This window comes from Telopea speciosissima, chromosome 4 (assembly GCF_018873765.1).
Source record: "Telopea speciosissima isolate NSW1024214 ecotype Mountain lineage chromosome 4, Tspe_v1, whole genome shotgun sequence".
Lineage (NCBI taxonomy): Eukaryota > Viridiplantae > Streptophyta > Magnoliopsida > Proteales > Proteaceae > Telopea > Telopea speciosissima.
This window is the reverse complement of record NC_057919.1, coordinates 11,409,449-11,428,074: the sequence shown is the minus strand read 5'-3', so window position 1 is coordinate 11,428,074 and position 18,626 is coordinate 11,409,449. Positions and strand designations below refer to the sequence as shown.

The window sequence follows — 18,626 nt, the reverse complement described above, 5'->3', positions numbered from 1 at the left end:
AAAAAGAAAAAAAAAGGCTTATCTATTAGCTCAGAAAACCCTATTCTTAAAAAAATTACAAAAGTATTCAAAATTGGATTTCAATTTATCAAATTAACCCCTAATTTTTCCTCCAATATATTTCTTCAAAACAAATATTGGTATTACTTTTTTTTTTTTGGTTGTTGGAATATTGGTATTACAAAATTACCTAAAACAGTGCCGTCCCTCGTCATGTATGGTTTATTTTACATAGGGTAAATTATAATATGATAAAAGTATAGCAAAAATATAATAAAAATTCATGTACAAATAAAATTATGTAAAATTACCAATACGCCCTAAGGCTAAAATAAACATAAAAAATCCTGATAAAATCAGAAAAATCATTAACAATAAGAAAACAACCTAGAAAGGCAAACATATGATAAAAACACAATGAAAGCATGAAAAATCAACAAATTGTGATAATGAAGGAATTTCCAAAGAACAAGGGTCGATAATTTTTTAACCCTAGAATATGACGTCGAATGGGCTCGGTTCGACACTAAAACCATGAACTTCGATATCCAGTGTGTGTTGAAGAAGATCACTCAACATCGATCGGAAAACACTAAATATCAAACAGAATCCACTGTGTGTCTACATATGACCCTGACAAACTCGACAGAGTATGGGTTCTGTTTGACGTTAACAAAAGCTAATTCGAAGTCGAGCGTATCAACTAACGTCACTAACATGCTCTCGGTGTCGAATTGAACTCTTTTAATGTCGATTTATTTAGTGTTGAATGTCAAATGTTGCCACTAAACCCAATTCTATTTTGGATTAGGCTACATTTTAAATTGGGATGGGCGAGATGGACCCAAGGTTATTCCCAAAATTGTTGATGCCTATATCTTAGACTCCATATGTCCGAAATATACACTTCAAAAGTCATTTTTTCACATATACTGCTAAAAATCAGAGATTATCCTAGTTACCAACATAAGTCCCACTTAACTGTCTCCAGGGATATTCTAATAATTTTATTTGAATGAATCGTTAACGTGTCAAAGATGCGAGCAAAACCCCTAAATCCATGAATAGAACGTCCCCCGATCCTAAAAAGATACAAATCATCATCAAGGTCAGTGCTGGTAGACCTACAACTATAAACTCTGATAGTAAGCCTATTGCAACACCTGATTACTCGCCATCACGAGTCACAAATAACTCCCCAATCCAACCTATCTGCTTAATGGGACTTTAGCTACCAACTACATGAGATATCTAACACTACCCGGGGTGATATCTAACACTACCCGGGGGAGAGCGTGGTACCTTTTTCTGGCACAAATATGCAACCAATAGAGTCAATCCCTTGACCTCCTGGGCCGGCAAGCTTCCATCCAACCAAGGTAGCGGTTGTTTTGCAGCAGAATATTGTTCATGGCATGTTTCAACTTCATATTCTTCACATGGTCAACAGGGTGGAGAAATAGTTAAAGCCCATCCCCACCATGATCAAACTATTTCACCTCCAGAGCAATACAAGTTTAACATCAAATGGAACCACTCTAAAATTGACGCATCAAAACAGCCATAAAGTATAATATACAGAGAAGAAAATCATTTAAATGAATCATTGAGATTCCTGCAATCTGTGGTACAATTGAATCAACCCTTAATCTGAAATTTTATATGATCAATGACCAGATTCGCTTCCCTTGCAATGGCAAAAACCATGGCTTCATCCTAGTATATAAGAAAATGAATCCACCAACCCAAACTTTTCTAATCTAAAACAGCAACCTCCTCAGCACCTACCAAACCTCCTCGGCACCTACTAAGCACCTTTCAGACCAGTTAAGTTCAGATGGCTCTGTGTATGCACCACATGTTGAGGAGGGTTAGGTCCCCCCTCCCCTCTTAGGGGACTCTTGCATCAAATTGACAATTAAATTATCATAATCAATGACATCCCCTTGTCTTCTTCAGCAATCATCTGCATTCTGTTACAAGGCAGATTAAGACCATCTGGTCAGGTTGATCTAAAGATTCCTCTTTTGCTACATGAGGGAATATTGTCATGAGACAGGTCAGTGGTCAACATGCTGAAGCTTGAAGCAACCTGAAGGTTCTTTAGTTATCTACCTTCAGTCCATTACCCACACTATTGGAGGAGCTATCTTGCACACCCTTTGATGAAGAACATCTGCTTGAACAGCTCCCAGCTGTAATACTGCTTTCTTTCCTCTGCGACTGCTTGCCTTTCCTTGCTCCAGATGAAATCTCCTGGAGAACAGTAAAATATAATTAATCCCTACAAAATAACCACAGTAAGTTCCAATTATAACTTTACAGGTCACAGCAGCTGTCCAAGGATGCTGCATCCTTATACAAACAAATGTTCTTCAGAATGTACTATGCATCGGGCCTGAACAAGGCCCGACACTTGGCAGTCCAAACAGTCCAATCACCCATCGTGGCAACCAATTGGAATATTCTTTTTTAAAAAATTGTGGAAAATGGGCATTTTCGGTCAGCGGTCCAAACGGTCTGACCCATGTATGATTGCCCAGTGCACGGTTCTTTAAACACTGCTACAAATTCAACTGAAAAATTACCTGGTCCGCTGTGGATCCAGGTGTCTTAAGCTCCAGATCTGTCGCTACATCATTAGAAGCATCACTTCTTTCGACATTACTGCCCCTTTGACGATCCGGCGACTTGCTTCTGGAGTCATGTTTGCTAGAAGTGTGAGACCTACTGCTAGGCTGTTGTTGGGGGGAAACATATCGGGTGGATGGGTGTTCAGTTTGAGGATTAACAGGCGATGAATATGGAACATAAGTTGAGCAGGGGTTGGGAACAGCCCCGGGACTTTGATTTCTAAAGAAGGGGTACAGCTGCATAGATGGGTGCATGGGAATGGGTCCTGGAGGAACAGGAACTGGCACTGGGAACGGATATGAAGGTGGTGCCATGACAACTGAGGGATCCATAGTGGCCCAAGGGTACATTACCCCAAGTCTCTGCTGATACTGTACGTTAAGGTTGTCAATCTCAGACTTTATAGATGCCTTCTCTTCCCTGAGCTCGTTTTTTTCTTGGGTTAACTGTTCATAAAAGAAAAACAAGTGAGTATGGTGAAATGGGCCCAGCAAATTTAGCATTATCCAAGATTTTAACATCACCTCTCGTGATTCTTCTGATAGTGTTGCATACTCAGATTTCAGTTTGTTGACTTGGGCAGTCAAATCTTTCAGCATTTGGCTTGTATCAGTTAGGATTGTTGCCTTATCGTTCTTGGGCCTATCAGGGTCTGCAATTTCAATTCATTGTCCAGTTAGATTTGGAGCAAGCATGGATGAAGTAATCAGCATGTAAAGAGTTGGCCAGCAGTTGATAGAAGTGCACATAATGATGAACAAATTAAGGTCCATTGTCACACAGACTAAAATATTGGCACATAAATGACACAAGCACAAGAGAGTGGATAAGCACTAATCAATAAGTTCACAGAAGGATTCTTTGTCAACAAGATGCTATATCACACATCTGCTAGGGCTTAGGTGCATACAAAGAAAGACAATACCAAATGTCTTCACATGCCCAGAATGTATGACCTTTTCCTTCTCATAAGGAATTTATCGCTTTATAGCCAAATATAGGTTGAACCACTGGGGAAGAATTGGCCAGGTTCACGAAGCTAACATTAAAATTATCATAAACTCAGAGATAAAACTTGATCTTCATATAGTTACTATGAACTAAGGTTTCACAACTGTTACATAAAGCAAAACAATCGAGCCTCTAAAAGTTTGTATATTCTGTCCATGAAAACCAAACAGGTCCTCTTCCAAGTATTCATTTGTAGTATTAGAGCAGATTAAGAAGGCTTTTAAATTCCACTAATAGACACCAATTAAGAGAAGTCTATTTAGTTGGGATAAGGATGAGTTGTTGTAGACACTGATTAAGAGGAAAAGCAAGTAACCTATGCAATCAACTGATCAAGCATATATTTGAACTTCACCAAACAAGCAGCAGTTAGGAAGAGATGGAAATAGAGAGATCAGAGTAAGACATTTCCTAGGAACTAGCAATGAAGCAGACAAGCTAATTTAACATATGATTTAAAGTTGGTATGGCATTCCTATCATCAGTGATCAATCACTTATTTCTTAATTTAGTAGAGGAAGAAAAAGATCCCAGAATCTGGCTGCCCAAAGGGGGAAAGCTACTATTAGGATATACAGGAGCTCCCCAATGAAATTTGGACCAAGGAGTCTGAATTTAACTGGGAAAGAGATCCTCCATAAGAAACAGCTTTTGGGCCCTATCCACAAAAGGCCATCATCACCAACTATCCCTACTACTGCTTGGCACAGGAACCTTTTCCAAGATCTGAATAAAAACACAGTTCTCAGTTATTCAACTCTTAAATAATGGAATATACTACAAACCCAATCTTTTTAAAACAATTACCAGAATGAGCCACCTAACACTAACGTAGATGTAAGGAAAACAATGAAGCTAGAGAGCCTTCTGCACATGAGACGCCCAAAATCACACTTTTTGACCATTACCCCACCCGCCTCTTTTTCAGATGATAAACTCCTAGTATAGTATTCACATTACTGGTAATAGTTAGCACCATAGTCTACAATCTAAAATGCAAGGAGCAGGTACAATCCAGAAATAATGTCTACTTCAAAGCAGTGAGACTCCCCATCTATCAAAGAGCTTGAACAATGAAATAGTAATATTAAGAAGGTTTTATATTGTCCCACGAAATGTTAGAAATAAATGCACCTCTAAAAGTAAGGTGGCTCTTGGATCTGCAAAAAGTACGAGTTGAAGAACAAGTACCTACCAGAAAATATGTGATGCAGTGAATGCGCTCCATGGCTAGGAAATGGAAGGGGAGTTTAGTCCCTCGGTCGGGTAGTGTGCAACAGTTTGGCTTATGACCTTAAAAGGGCATCTCCACCCTGAAGCTCGGGCTTTTGGGTTGGACGTCATTAAGTGGTATCAGAGTGGATTGCCCATGCACCAACCATGGGGGGCCATGGCCTAAAGCTGGGGGGAGTTGATGAAGTGAATGCACTCCATGGCCAGGAATGGGAGGGGAGTTGGCATTTACACTTGAAGAGAGCATGAAACAATTATTAGACTACATGGCCGATTTTGAGCAAACGTCTGAAACCACGTTTGGTCCCCTCTACCCTCCACCTCCAAGGGATGCTACTGTGGCAACCATTGACGTTTTGAAGATGGAAGAGCAAAAAGAGAAAAAACCTCCAATCAGAGAACCAGAACCTAAAATTGAGGTTAATTTGAAGAAGTTCTAATGTAGTCCTAGATAGGTAGGAGACCTACTAGGAGCCAGACAACAGGATCAATCGCAAAAGGGGTTGCTGGTTCGAATGGACAGCACTAGGATTTAGGTTAATTCTAGGGTTTAGGATGGGAATTTGGGAATGGGTCTTATATGGCTTTAATATGCAGGTCTAAGGGGTTATTATGGGATAAAAATAATTGGATTTGGGAAGGTTTTAAAATTTTGCAATTCTGGACAGAATTGAGTGGTCTGGACAGAATTGAGTGGCAGGTTTTGGGTTTTAATGGAGTGGAGGAATGGAGGGGATAGAGTGGGAGTTATGAGCTGGGTTTAGGATCGAGTGTAGGGAGAAGTGTGGGGGTTGTATGCTGGAAGTTTGGTTTGAAACTGATGGACAGATCTGAAGTTATGAGGGAGTCCTAGTTAAGGTAGGAGTTGCAGGTTTACTGGAGGTTAGGATTTGATGGATGGAGAGGGGTGTGGATTAAGTTAGAGGATGAAGCGGGGAAGGATATATGTAGGAAACGAAGATTACTTACTGGTTTGATCTTCTTCAGAGGCAGCAGCAGCAGCAGCAGCAGCTTGAAGAAACTCGATTGAATAAGAAGAAGGACCTCCCGATCTACAAGATGCAAGGAGTCAATCGGAGTCCACCAATCCCTTCACCTTGATATTACCCACAAGGTAGCCTTGATATTACTCACAAGGTTCACTCAACAGAGCAGAGCAGCAACTATGGCAGCAAACAAAAGCTTTTCATTAATTAAATTCGTATGTAATGCTGGCCTCCCTTACAAACTTATATAGAAGACTCAAAAATAGACTTAGACACTAAAAAGGAATGGCCTAACCCTATCCCTAACCTATTAGGTAACTTAAACTGATTAGGAAACTAGGATACTAAAAGAAATAGACTCAAAACATGGCTAGACTTATAGAGTCCTAATCCAACCCAACATCACATGACCAATTAAGTTGTCACATGACCACTTAACCAAGTCACATGATCACTTAAATTGAACCAATTGGATGCAACCAATTTGAACCGGTTCATTTAAAAAACATAAAAATAAACTAAGTATTGGGCTAATCCCGTATGCAACCTATATACCCCTAGTTTAGGCTCATTAAAGTGGCCTAATACATAGAAAACCCTTGGGAACAAAGGCCCAACATGTAGATAACCCAACCCTAGGCCTATTTCTAAAGAAATAAGCCAATTTCTATGATGAACCTGCATCAACTCTCCCCAACTTGAAAAAATTCGTCCTCGAATTTTGCAGTGATGGGGGGAATCAACATGTGATCAGCAGCTTTGACCATCCCCAAACAAAATTCCAATGAGGTAGAAACATTGGGGATAAAGTCTTCAATACGTGGAGCTTGCTCTTCAAAGAACCATGGTGGCATAACAAACTCTATGTGTTCTTTCTTTGAATCAGCAGCAACTGTCAATGTCTCGTCCATAGAGCCTTCAGTGTTAGCAACCTTCTCATCTAATGCATGAGAGTCATGAGACACAAGCTCCACCTCTTCAAGAACAGCATCTTGAAGGTCATTGTTTTCCTTTGGAATGCTCTCAATCAACTTTTCATCTTCTACTATTTCAGCTTTCTCTACTTTGTTCTCTTTAATGTATACCTCTTCAGTAGAATCTTCTACAATTGTGTTTTGGACCTCCACATCAATTTGATGGCCAAGCTTTCAATTATGATCTCAACTACTGGTGTAGCTTGGTCTACTTGAATTTCTTTAGCTATCGGTTCTTGAACCTCTTCAACACAAACTGCTTTAGTAGAATCTTTTGTTGGTATATCCACCATTGGTGAAACTTCAAACATAGTCGATGTCACTTGCATTTGAGTTGACATGTTCGGTAGTCCCTGTAGCTGTACAGTCGATGTGGTCACCTTTGGTTGTAACCCTTTTAAAGTAAACAAATGGTATAGACGGTGTTGATCAGGTAGGACACACGAGTTGTTTTCAGGTTCAATCCAACCTTGTCGCTCATCCAACTAATTACAACCTACTGCATTAACGCTCCTTGGAGATGGTACCGGCTTACACCAAGCACCATCAGAGTATGAGGAACACTCAAATTCAACAAAGACTTGACCTGCAGGTATGATGCAAATCTCTCTTAACTGGGACAACATATCCACCACGGATTGTGAAATAATGTTGTTACGTCGCCTCTCATCAACAATTAATATGGTTGTACTCCCATTGGGTAGACGAACTCGGGTCTTAAAAACGAATGGAGGTGGGTCTTTCGAGGCTTGGTTGGAGCTTCCCTCCGCCATAGCTCTGATACCAAATAATGTAGTCCTAGATAGGTAGGAGACCTACTAGGAGCCAGACAATAGGATCAATCGCAAAAAGGGTTGCTGGTTCGAATGGACAGCACTAGGATTTAGGTTAATTCTAGGGTTTAGGATGGGAATTTGGGAATGGGTCTTATATGGCTTTAATATGCAGGTCTAGGGGGTTATTATGGGATAAAAATAATTGGATTTGGGAAGGTTTTAAAATTCTGCAATTCTGGACAGAATTGAGTGGCAGGTTTTGGGTTTTAATGGAGTGGAGGAATGGAGGGGATAGAGTGGGAGTTATGAGCTGGGTTTAGGATCGAGTGTAGGGAGAAGTGTGGGGGTTGTATGCTGGAAGTTTGGTTTGAAACTGATGGACAGATCTGAAGTTATGAGGGAGACCTAGTTAAGGTAGGAGTTGCAAGTTTAATGGAGGTTAGGATTTGATGGATGGAGGGGGGTGTGGATTAGGTTAGAGGATGAAGCGGGGAAGGATATATGTAGGAAACGAAGATTACTTATTGGTTTGATCTTCTTCAGAGGCAGAAGCAGCAGCAGCAACAGCAGCTTGAAGAAACTTGATTGAATAAGAAGAAGGACCTCCCGATCTACAAGATGCAAGGAGTCGATCGGAGTCCACCAATCCCTTCACCTTGATATTACCCACAAGGTAACCTTGATATTACTCACAAGGTTCACTCAACAGAGCAAAGCAGCAGCTATGGCAGCAAACAAAAGCTTTTCATTAATTAAATTCGTATGTAATGCTGGCCTCCCTTACAAACTTATATAGAAGACTCAGAAATAGACTTAGACACTAAAAAGGAATGGCCTAACCCTATCCCTAACCTATTAGGTAACTTAAACTGACTAGGATACTAAAGGAAATAGACTCAAAACATGGCTGGACTTATAGAGTCCTAATCCAGCCCAACGTCGCATGACCAATTAAGTTGTCACAGGACCACTTAACCAAGTCACATGATCACTTAAATTGAACCAATTGGATGCAACCAATTTGAACCGGTTCAATTAAAAAACATAAAAATAAACTAAGTATTGGGCTAATCCCGTATGCAACCTATAGACCCCTAGTTTAGGCTCATTAAAGTGGCCTAATACACAGAAAACCCTTGGGAACAAAGGCCCAACATGTAGATAACCCAACTGTTAAAAAATTATTTATCCACCCGTGTCCCCCTTTGGATAGTCCGCCGTGTTAGAGCTCCTGTATGATACACATATTGTTTCCTCCCTTTCCTACAAGGTCGGCCTTTTAGAGGAAGCGGTTTCTACATGGTATCAGAGCAGGCAGGGGTCACGGTATCGAGTCCCCCTGGGAGCGGGTAGGTGTTAAAAAATTATTTATCCACCCGTGTCCCCCTTTGGATAGTCCGCCGTGTTAGAGCTCTTGTATGATATACATATTGTTTCCTCCCTTTCCTACAAGGTCGGCCTTTTAGAGGAAGCGGTTTTTACACCAACCCTAGGCCTATTTCTAAAGAAATAAGCCAATTTTTATGATGAACCTGCATCAAGTTCTAGCAATTTCTGTCATCAAGGAAGAGTCAGTCCTTGATGCTTTGAATGTCGAGGCTTACACTGAAGAATTTGAAGCAAGCAAAGTTGAGGCAGTGGATGATGTGGAACTTGGCAACAGTTGATCTGGTGGTTGAAGCATCAACTGAACTGATTGAGAACCACCCGAACCAAAAGAGCTTCACATTGCAGCGGTGTTTGAAGAGGTCGAAGACACAACTGTAGAAGACCACATGGACACAACTGATGATATTGAAGTTGATCACATAGAGTTCGTGATCCCACCTGCATTTTTTTAAGAGAAAGCTCCTCCCCTCGAAGATTACATTCCAAATATCCGTGTGCTGCCGGAGTACTGTTTTGGGCTGAAACTGGATGTGCACCACGCCAAACTCGTCCCTAAATTCTATAAAATTCGAGGTCAAGTTTTTTAGTGAGGAGAGTTGATGTAGATCAAAGCATGAAGAAGACAATGACACATAGAATTCAGAAAAAGTTACTGTTCATATGAACAGTAACCAAGTTACTGTTTACATGTTACTGTTCACATGAACAGTGGTGTGTCGGTGTGGGCCCCATAGGGACAACTGGAGTGCAATATAAGGGGCTGCCAATATCATAGTTAAGTTTCTATTTCAGTTTTAGAAAGTATATTTTTTTCATTGCAATAGAATCTTAGGTAGTTTCTAACTCAGTTTGATACTATTTTTAAGGCCCAATCTTAGGTAGTTTCTAATATTTTTTTGGATGAATAAAAAATTCATTACCAAAGGAAAGAAAAGAGGTGGGGGGGGGGGAGAGAGAGGACAAACAAGCACAAGCCAATTACAAGGCCCTGCCAATAAAGAGGAAAAGGCGAGGGCTGCAAAAAAGAAGGGGGCAACCCCCAACCTACCACAACCCAAAAACGACGAAAGCGTACTACCCAACAGCGGGATCCGAACTGCCACGAAAGAGGGCATAACCTCTGATATCCATACTAAAAGGCAAAATCTTCTCGATGCAAGGCAAGGCATAATCTCTGTATGGCCGTTTCTTAGGTTAAGGAGGGGAGCTTGCTTCATGCCAGCGATAAACACAAATGAAGGGACAAGGGACAATAGGAGGCTGAAAAGGGATGGAGGGAGAGAGATAGGGCGCAGGGAAAGAGACCAAGGAAGGACAGGCCAAGTGCGATGGGCCAGAGAAGAGGGTTGTAGGGCCCAAAGGGATAGAATTAAGTGGGCCGAGCAAAGAGGCTAGCCCATTAAGGCCAACAGGATCAGGAGTCGTAGAGGGATGGGGCGTAGAAGCAAATAAGGTGTAAGGAGGGCCCACCCAAAGGTTAGCATTAGGAATAGGTAAGAGAGGAGAAAGAGAGGTTAACCTCTACAATCGATAAGCCGGCAGTGGGAAGGATAGAGGAAGCTGAAGTAGCAGGCCCAAAGGGAGGAAGAGAGGATGAAGATCCTTCTACTGCAGGGGAAGGATGTAGAGGCGCAGAATGGTAGGGGAGAGTCAGGTTGAGCTGTGAGCAAAAGGAGAATAGGCGATGGCAATAGGAGTAGTTTGGGGCATAGAGAGCAGTTTCAATGCAGCAACAGGAGGGTGGGACACAACAGACGCAGAAGGCTGGAGCTCTTCCTGGTGTAAGCAACAACTCGGAGGGGGGGGAGAGTAGCCGTCACCGCATCAGGGGCAGAGGCCATTTTAGGGCTATCGTCTTCCACGGACCGCAGGTAGGAGAACAGATTGTTATCGTTGGTCCTTGCATGGCTATGGACCAGCGGTAGGGGAAGGGTGCTAGACGCATGCCCCCTAGGTGAGCCAGAGGCGGGATTTTCTCGAAAGCGAGGGGCCCTACGAGGCTATGACAGCGACTTCGACGCCGGCCATGACTGGGTGACCGAAGGTCAAAAGCTGAGGTTGGGTCATGAGGAAGGAGAGGGTGAGAGTGAGTGTGGTAGATGGTGGCGTGATGGTTTTTTGGGAGCAGAGGTTATGGTGGCAGAGGAAATCGGAAGATCCTCACGATCGGCAACCTCTCCCATCTTGGGGGTACACTTATGGGAGTCATGCCCAAAAACTTTAGAGACTAGGCTGCGGGGAGGGCTCCATTCGTATATAACTTCTTGTGAACGAGTATCCTTTTCATCAACAACTGTGATGGAGGACAGAAAGGGTTCTTCGGCAGAGACCTCTATACAAATCCGAGCAAAAGCTAATCGATCTTTCCTTTTGGTTCTTGCATCTGAAAAGAGAGGTTTCCCCAACACTAAACCAACAATACTAAGCCCGTCAGTACACCAATAGTGGAGTGGGAGACCAGGCAAGGAGATCCACAGAGGAATGGTGTTTAGATCAACTCGATGAAGCTGCGATGCCGATTCCATTGACGGAGGAATATTGGTTTCCGACCGACTTGCCATGGACCTCCCTCCAGTGCACGGAGCTTGTCCTTTTCATCCGAGAACTTGAAGATGAAAAGACCATTATCCATCAGGGAAGTATCTACATTCCCTTGAAGTCTCCATTGCTTAGAGAGGGAGAGTTTAACAATATGGGATGGTGGTCTGCTTCCAATGAAATGGCCGACCAAAGAATTGAGCCAGATGCTCGCTTCATGGTCCAGAAGGCTAGATGGATAGAGAGCAACCTCGGAGCTTCCAATAGAGGAAGGGACAACGAAGTGCAGGGGAAGACCTTCGCAAGAAGGCCCTGGTGCCTGGCTGAAGAGAGCACTCCAGGCCATTCCTTGACGGGAAGGAGAGGGAGAGGTAGGGGGAACAGGGGGAGAGGGGGGGCTTGGGTGGTGACTGCACCATACCAAGGAGGCCAGCCATGGTAGCCGGCACTTACGGGAGGGGAAACCACTCAGAGGAGGGGGGGGGAGGGAGGGTATCTTTCATGTAGGTCAGTAGCTAATTTCTAATTTTTATGGTGGGAGAGGGGGGGGCTGGGTAGTTTCTAATTTTCAGTTTTAAAAAGTATATTTTTAAGGTCCATTACAATAAAAACTCAAAAATAACAGCCCAAGGGCCATAGAACCTAACCTTGGGCTAAAATAAAGTATTTTAAGGCCCAATTGGCCCGATCGGACCCCCTTAACTGCATCATTTGCTCCTTACAAATTGTTGGGAAAGCATTTTTCTCCTTACTGATGGAAGATGCCAGCATGCTTTGTTAGTAAAATCTGTGGAAATCAAACCCAGTACTGGGATCAAAACCAGTTTGCACCACTAACAACCAACCTATGATCATCTCACCCATCAACAACTCCAGCATGAAAGAAAAAAAAAAAAAACTGACCTAAGAGAATTTTGGAGGTGAATTGACATCTTTTGTGAGCATAATCCCTACCTGATATAACATATAGGGCTTAAATGGGACCAATGCAATATATAACACACAGCAGATCAGCCAATTCAACCCTGACTCATCTGAGAGTGATCCATGATCCGATCCAAATCCAGATCCGTTGAACCTTGCCACCAACAGAACCAGGCAAATGCTCAAACAATTAACATAATTCGCACTTGAATGCTCCAAATAGCCAACAGTCCAGGATTTCCAGAGAATATCGAAAATGGTCCAATAATGCAAAATGGAGAACCAATCGAAAATGCATATTCACAACTTAAACATGATGTCATTGGTGACCCAAGAACATAAACAACTTCTTTTTCAAAGGTTGGGTTCTGGTGCTTTTGGGAAGGGGAGGATGCTGCTGTTCTAGTTCCCTTCCAAATGCACCAGAAACCAACCTTCGAAACAGTCCTTCATAGGACCTATCCTCCTTTCTAGAAAGGGTTTGGTGCCATCTCCAAAAAAAGATTAGTGACATTGGAAAAAAACAGACCTCCATAGGACCTTTCCTTCTTTCCAGAAAGGGTTTGGTGCCATCACCAAAAAAAAAAAATTGTGACATTGGAAAAAAAAAAAACACAAACCAACGAGCCCAAGGAAACGGAACCACCTCTTCCTTGCAGAGGGACAATGAGTAAAGGATGATTGCAGACTCCCTATTTGCCATGCACGTCAAAAATACATGGGGAAGAAGGGACTAAAATTTCCATTTTTCTGGAAAATGCAAGATGCATTTACATTCTTATTGCAAATTTCCCAATCAAGAGCCCTGAATTTAGGGGGAGATAGTATCCTCAATATTTCTTTATAAGGAATGAGTAAAAAGTCTACATAATTATGTCTTACTGCCCCAAACAGAGATTATGATGCACACACAATGCTAGACAGTAACACTCAAAACCTACCTTTCCTGATGACCCTGAGAAAAAGAGAGATTTTTGAGGGCCTAAAGACAAGCATCGAGCTGCACTTTTCCATCTCAATGCACCTGGGCTCTATCAGAAACTAGGATTGCAAGTAATCGCATTTGCTTTTTGGCATTGATGTCTGTACATGGAGATTGCTTATCCTTGCACTGTACATGATTTTCGTTATAAATTAGAATACCGAACACTTGGTTCAAAACGTACACTGAAGAATACAAACTAGAATTAATCCCTGAAGGCTCGAACAATGACATGTGCAATCATTTGTACGTAAACAGACATCAACGTCCTTGATATGAAAAAACTTTGCTGCCAATCTCTATTTGGGTATCTCTTACCCCAAAAAAAAAATTCTATATTTGGGTATCTAACATTGTTGAAGTATATCGAGCATATAAGGCCTCAGAGGAATCTCGATTTGGATATTCTAATGCTCTAATATAGATTCCATCTAACCTTTCTTATTGTGGTTTATAACTAGGATTAGTCTAGTTTCTATTTTCCTATTGTATCTGTGTTTATGGATCCTAATATGATTAGGAGTCCTCTTTGTAATCTGAGATATAAATAAAGGCAGTGAGGTGGGGGGGGGACTGTTTAGTTCCATCATCAGTCTCTAAACAATCCCTGTTCCCCCTCTTCATCTCTTCTTCATCCTCTCAGCTCTGGTTATCTAGGGTTCTAATCTGTTACAAACACAATGACTTCAATACTGTCATGTATATTCATTATCAAGCTCTCAAGCAACAGAAAATTCATATAATGATGTTACAGCATTGCACCTTTGGGCAAAAATATAAACTTGTAATGTAGGCCAAGTTTAAATAATAAAGAAAGTAGAAATTGAAGAACAAAATGGGAAATATTTTACTATTGAGAACAGGGTCACACAATAGACGGGGATTCACTCGACCCAAGGGTGGGGACTCACTCAACTCTCAAAAAGAACTTGAAGTTCATAAATAGAAAATAAGATTCAAAAGTTGCCTTTCAAAAAAAACAATTCTCATATTTAAAGGGGATGGGGAAAGAAACGTTAGAGGAGGGGAGAAGAGAGCCGTTGGCTCTAGGAAGTTTAAAAAAAGAGCCTTTTTTAGGGGGGGGGGGGGGGGGAGGGGTTAATGGAATATGATAACATCAACTTGCCACCAATGAAAGCTACAGAATATAACACCTTCAGGAACAACACATTTATATAATGCCAATTAACCATATATCGATACAATGATCTGAAAATATACAGGTTAACATCAATACAATGATCTACTACAGTTTATTCCCAAATATATATATATATAATTATATAATTATGATCTATCTATATTTTCCTCATTTCAAACCAGTTACGTCTTTCTGTACTACTTCAGATGTAGGACTTTTGATGTAATAAAATATCTAATCCATGCCCATAGCCCTAAAATAATGTAGTCAGGTAAGGCCATCAAAATTGGTATTTAAATAAGTTTACAGGTAGTTGATTACATTCCTCATCAAGCTATAACAAATTAACAAAGCATAGTATCTCGCAGATTCAACAATTTCCTCTGTTGTTTTTTTCATATTGGGGAAAGATGTTTAGTTAGGTGAAGAGAAATACAAGAAAGGAAATAAAATGGAAAAATGTTTTACCCAGTGCATTTCCCAACTCTAGAAACTGCTCATTTAGCCGATCCCTTCTCAATTTTTCACGGTCTGCCTTCTGAACTTTCCTTGCAGCAATGGAGTTCTTGACTTCTACTTCAGCCCTTTGGCTGTAAAATAAGAAAAAGTAAACTATAGTAAGTACTAAGCATATTGATTTTAGCAGCAATAATATTTATATTGCGGGTATCTCACAACTGTTCCAGCAGCAGTAAATTGTAACATTTATCCATAATTCTACAACTAAACCAAGTTTCTCATTATTTTTTGCTTTTGTTTGGGGAATCACTGTTTGGGAAAGGGTCTTTTGACAAATAGATTTACCCTTGTTCCAAATATATGTAACTATCAACTTCCAGCAGTGTAAGTATGTAACTGAGTGATAACCTAAGCATCCAGTAAACACATTTAGGTTCAAAATGGCAATGACACTCAGTTACGTTGAACCTCCTCCCTATATGTTACCAGCAGATTGGGTCATTTCGCTTATGATGTTCTCTAAAACCCATAGTTGTCAAGGCGTCACCTAGGTGTCCAGGCGCCTTTCTCTCGCCTTGTTTTCTGGTGTCCCTAGGCGGCTTGACAACTATGCTAAAACCCATAAAATCCTTGATCTCACATTATCACTTCATCTTCATTTCAAACAGTAACACTAGCATCGTTTGTTTAAAGTAATACCCGGAATGTTCCAAAATTCAAATCATTGTCTCCACCAGCCCATTTATTAACTAAACATGAATCGCCAGGGGAAACCCTTTTCGGTGTCTTCTTTTTCTTTTTTTTTTGGGGGGGGGGGGAGGGAGGGAAATTGCCGAATCGGTTGTATTAACATCAAAAAAACCGGTGGAAGCCCCAAGGTACAGGTGGATTATCCAGTGGGGCTTATGGGAAAATATTTGCCACTGCTCGAGCTAGGAAGTGGGCTTCAGGATTCTTAACTCTAGTCATATAGTGGACCTAACAGCTCCAAATCTCTCAGAGCAATTGTACCAAATCGTCACTGATCACAGAACAGGTCCTTGGAACCTAGTCCTTATTCTATAGAGTTTCCACCAGAAATTGAGTCCGAAGACAATTACTTAAGCTTAATAAATTAATGGCAACTTCAATTCCCTGCTTGAACTAGATGGTGAGATTAAAGCCGAGGGATGTCAGGTTAATTTTTTAAGGCCAAGGATCGAGACACGCATCTTGAGATACTTGTAAAACCGAAATTCCAAGTATGAGGCAAAAATGCAATGAGACATAAAGGGCTCAAACATTAAATTACAATGAGGGGAAGGTGGGAGGGGGGATTTTCGGAAAGAGAAAAAGGACGAACCTTGAATCGGGCTGCGAGTTATGCAATCCATTAGAGGGCATACAAAGATCTAGAGAGGAATGTTGTAAATCGCTGACGGTGATATCTGTTTGAATAGATTGACAGAAACCCTCCGGCTTCCACTGATCCATCACCTCTGCAACTGCAAGATTAGGGCACCAGATAATCTCCGTACAGTCGGACTCGCGGAATACACAAGGGTGGCGCTCGGCAGTATAATTAATTGGGAAAAAGGACACTGCTCCTGAGTCCTGCCCCCACACACATGCCCTTACAAAATGACGTCGTCGCCCCCATAAAAAACGGAAATGCTACCCTGTTGATGCTTTTCACGTGCGTGCTCCCATGCTGGCATGGAGTCGCACTCCCAGACAGAAAAATCTTCCACTAACTATAATTATGGGAAAAGAAAACTACTAGGTCACGTATGGTGTGGAGTTCCTGCCCCATAACAAAGGGCTACCTGAAATGATCGTCGCATCCCATAGAAAGATCGAAATCTTTGAGGGCACAGCGATAATTTTGCAAAATCCTATGTCAAGGCGCAGGAGTTGTGCATCATACGCAACCATGCAACCAAGTATCGTTCACTTACCCTTAAAATTATTGGAGGAAATTTTAAGGAAAAAGAACGTTGCTTGGTCTCATGATTCCTGCATCCAAACATAGGAGCACACAAAATTACTGTCCAACCCTTTTCTAAAATAAAAAAATCTCATATGTGTTGATGTCCTTGTGTGTGTTCTTATTGGCCCCCATGCTGGTTACGTTCTTTCTCCCTATTATTATTATTATTATTATTATGGGAAAAAGATCTCTACTTGGTGGTGTTTGCTACGTTCTCTAATGGGTGAGCACGCCAAGGTATCTACCTAGGGGGCAGAAGCGTCATCTCACGGTGCCCTATGAGAGGACGTAAGAAACACCACCAAGTAGACATCTCTTGCCTTATTATTATTTAGCACCAATGTGTATTGATGCGCACACTCTAGAGTGAGACACTACATGTTGACACCTTGGGAGATCATCTTGGCAAAGATGATCCAAGTCCATCTCACTTCGATGGTGATCGAATGACACAAATTACAACTTTACCCCTATCGTACTTTTTGCACTCAGATTGTTCCATATAGAGGCAAGACCCTCTTATTTAAATATTTTGAACAATTATGTAAAGTTTTACCCAAATCCAACACCTTTGTAAAATGACAATTTTGTTTGAACCAAAACACTCTATTTAACTTCATATTAATTGATAACAATCATATAACAAAGTGACTAATAATGGATCATAAGGACATTGACAGTGAGGAGTTGATTTTATTTATTTTTTGGTCCATAGACTAACTACAAGATAAGGGGGAAGGCTAAGACAAACCAACAATCTACAACTACCGGGTGGGGGGTGCCTTTTTTTGGTACAATATGCAATCCAAGAGAATCGATCTCTTGACCTCCTCGAGGGGGGGGGGGGGCATGCACTCAACTTGCAAGCCAACAACCAACCGAGTTAGCAGTTGTTTGGGGAGTGAGGAATTGAATTGAATAATTTACAACTGAGACTAGTGGTAGAGTGCTCGTTGTGCTTGGGCAGACAATAGGACCAAGTTATAAACATTACTTGGTAGAATTTGGTGGGTAAAAGTTGTGCACAACGCTAGTTCAAAAATAAGATTGTACACCCCTTCACATATCACTGTTCATGTGAGAGGTGTTATGTCATAACTCATAAATGCCCCTCCCCTATTGTTGGATTCCAAAAGAGGTTCTCTCATTCGTTTCAAACTATACTCGTGTAGCATAGGGAACCTCTCCCATATTAATTTGGTGCTGAAATTTCAGCCTCAGGTCCCCCCCCCCCAATAAATAAAATAAAAAAATCAACTGGAGTCAAAACCTTAGGAACCCGATTGCCAAACCTTAGGAACCCTGCCTAATCCCTACAAAAAACCAATCCATATATGGTTTTCAAACCGAATCAAACCATATTGAACCCGATAACACAAATCGAACCCAACCCAAACCGAAACCAAAAAGTCCTTATGGGTTTGGCTTCGATTTCCTTGAAACTCACACCGAAATCATAAAAACTGAACCACCCGATTGACACCCTCATACATGAAGAATAAGCATAATAGTTCAATGATAGTCCAAGGGGATAGCTCAAACAAGGACCAACACCTAATAATTAAGAGGTCAATGGTTCAACACTCTAATCACACACTCGCACACAAAAA

General features: G+C 41.3%; 1 protein-coding gene across 1 annotated transcript; it reads right to left on the bottom strand.

Moving 5' to 3' along the window:
* Positions 1-1,887: 1,887 nt before the first annotated feature.
* On the bottom strand, positions 1,888-16,590 carry LOC122658575 (transcription factor bHLH121). The gene is made up of 5 exons (XM_043853594.1): positions 16,390-16,590; positions 15,057-15,178; positions 3,159-3,286; positions 2,589-3,080; positions 1,888-2,256 (listed from the first exon to the last, which is right to left on the bottom strand). Exons 1-5 carry the CDS (start codon positions 16,518-16,520, stop codon positions 2,104-2,106), a joined length of 1,026 nt encoding a protein of 341 aa, XP_043709529.1. The 5' UTR covers positions 16,521-16,590; the 3' UTR covers positions 1,888-2,103.
* Between the last annotated feature and the right edge of the window lie 2,036 nt (positions 16,591-18,626).

What these genes read in the sequence shown, in the direction of transcription:
- LOC122658575 (XM_043853594.1), bottom strand. Translation starts at nt 16,520, where the DNA reads ATGGATCAGTGGAAGCCGGAGGGTTTCTGTCAATCTATTCAAACAGAT. An exon ending in AACTCGCAGCCCGATTCAAG is followed by an intron (nt 15,179 to 16,389) that starts GTTCGTCCTTTT and finishes CTTATTTTACAG; the next exon opens with CCAAAGGGCTGAAGTAGAAG. An exon ending in AGAGTTGGGAAATGCACTGG is followed by an intron (nt 3,287 to 15,056) that starts GTAAAACATTTT and finishes TTGAAATTGCAG; the next exon opens with ACCCTGATAGGCCCAAGAAC.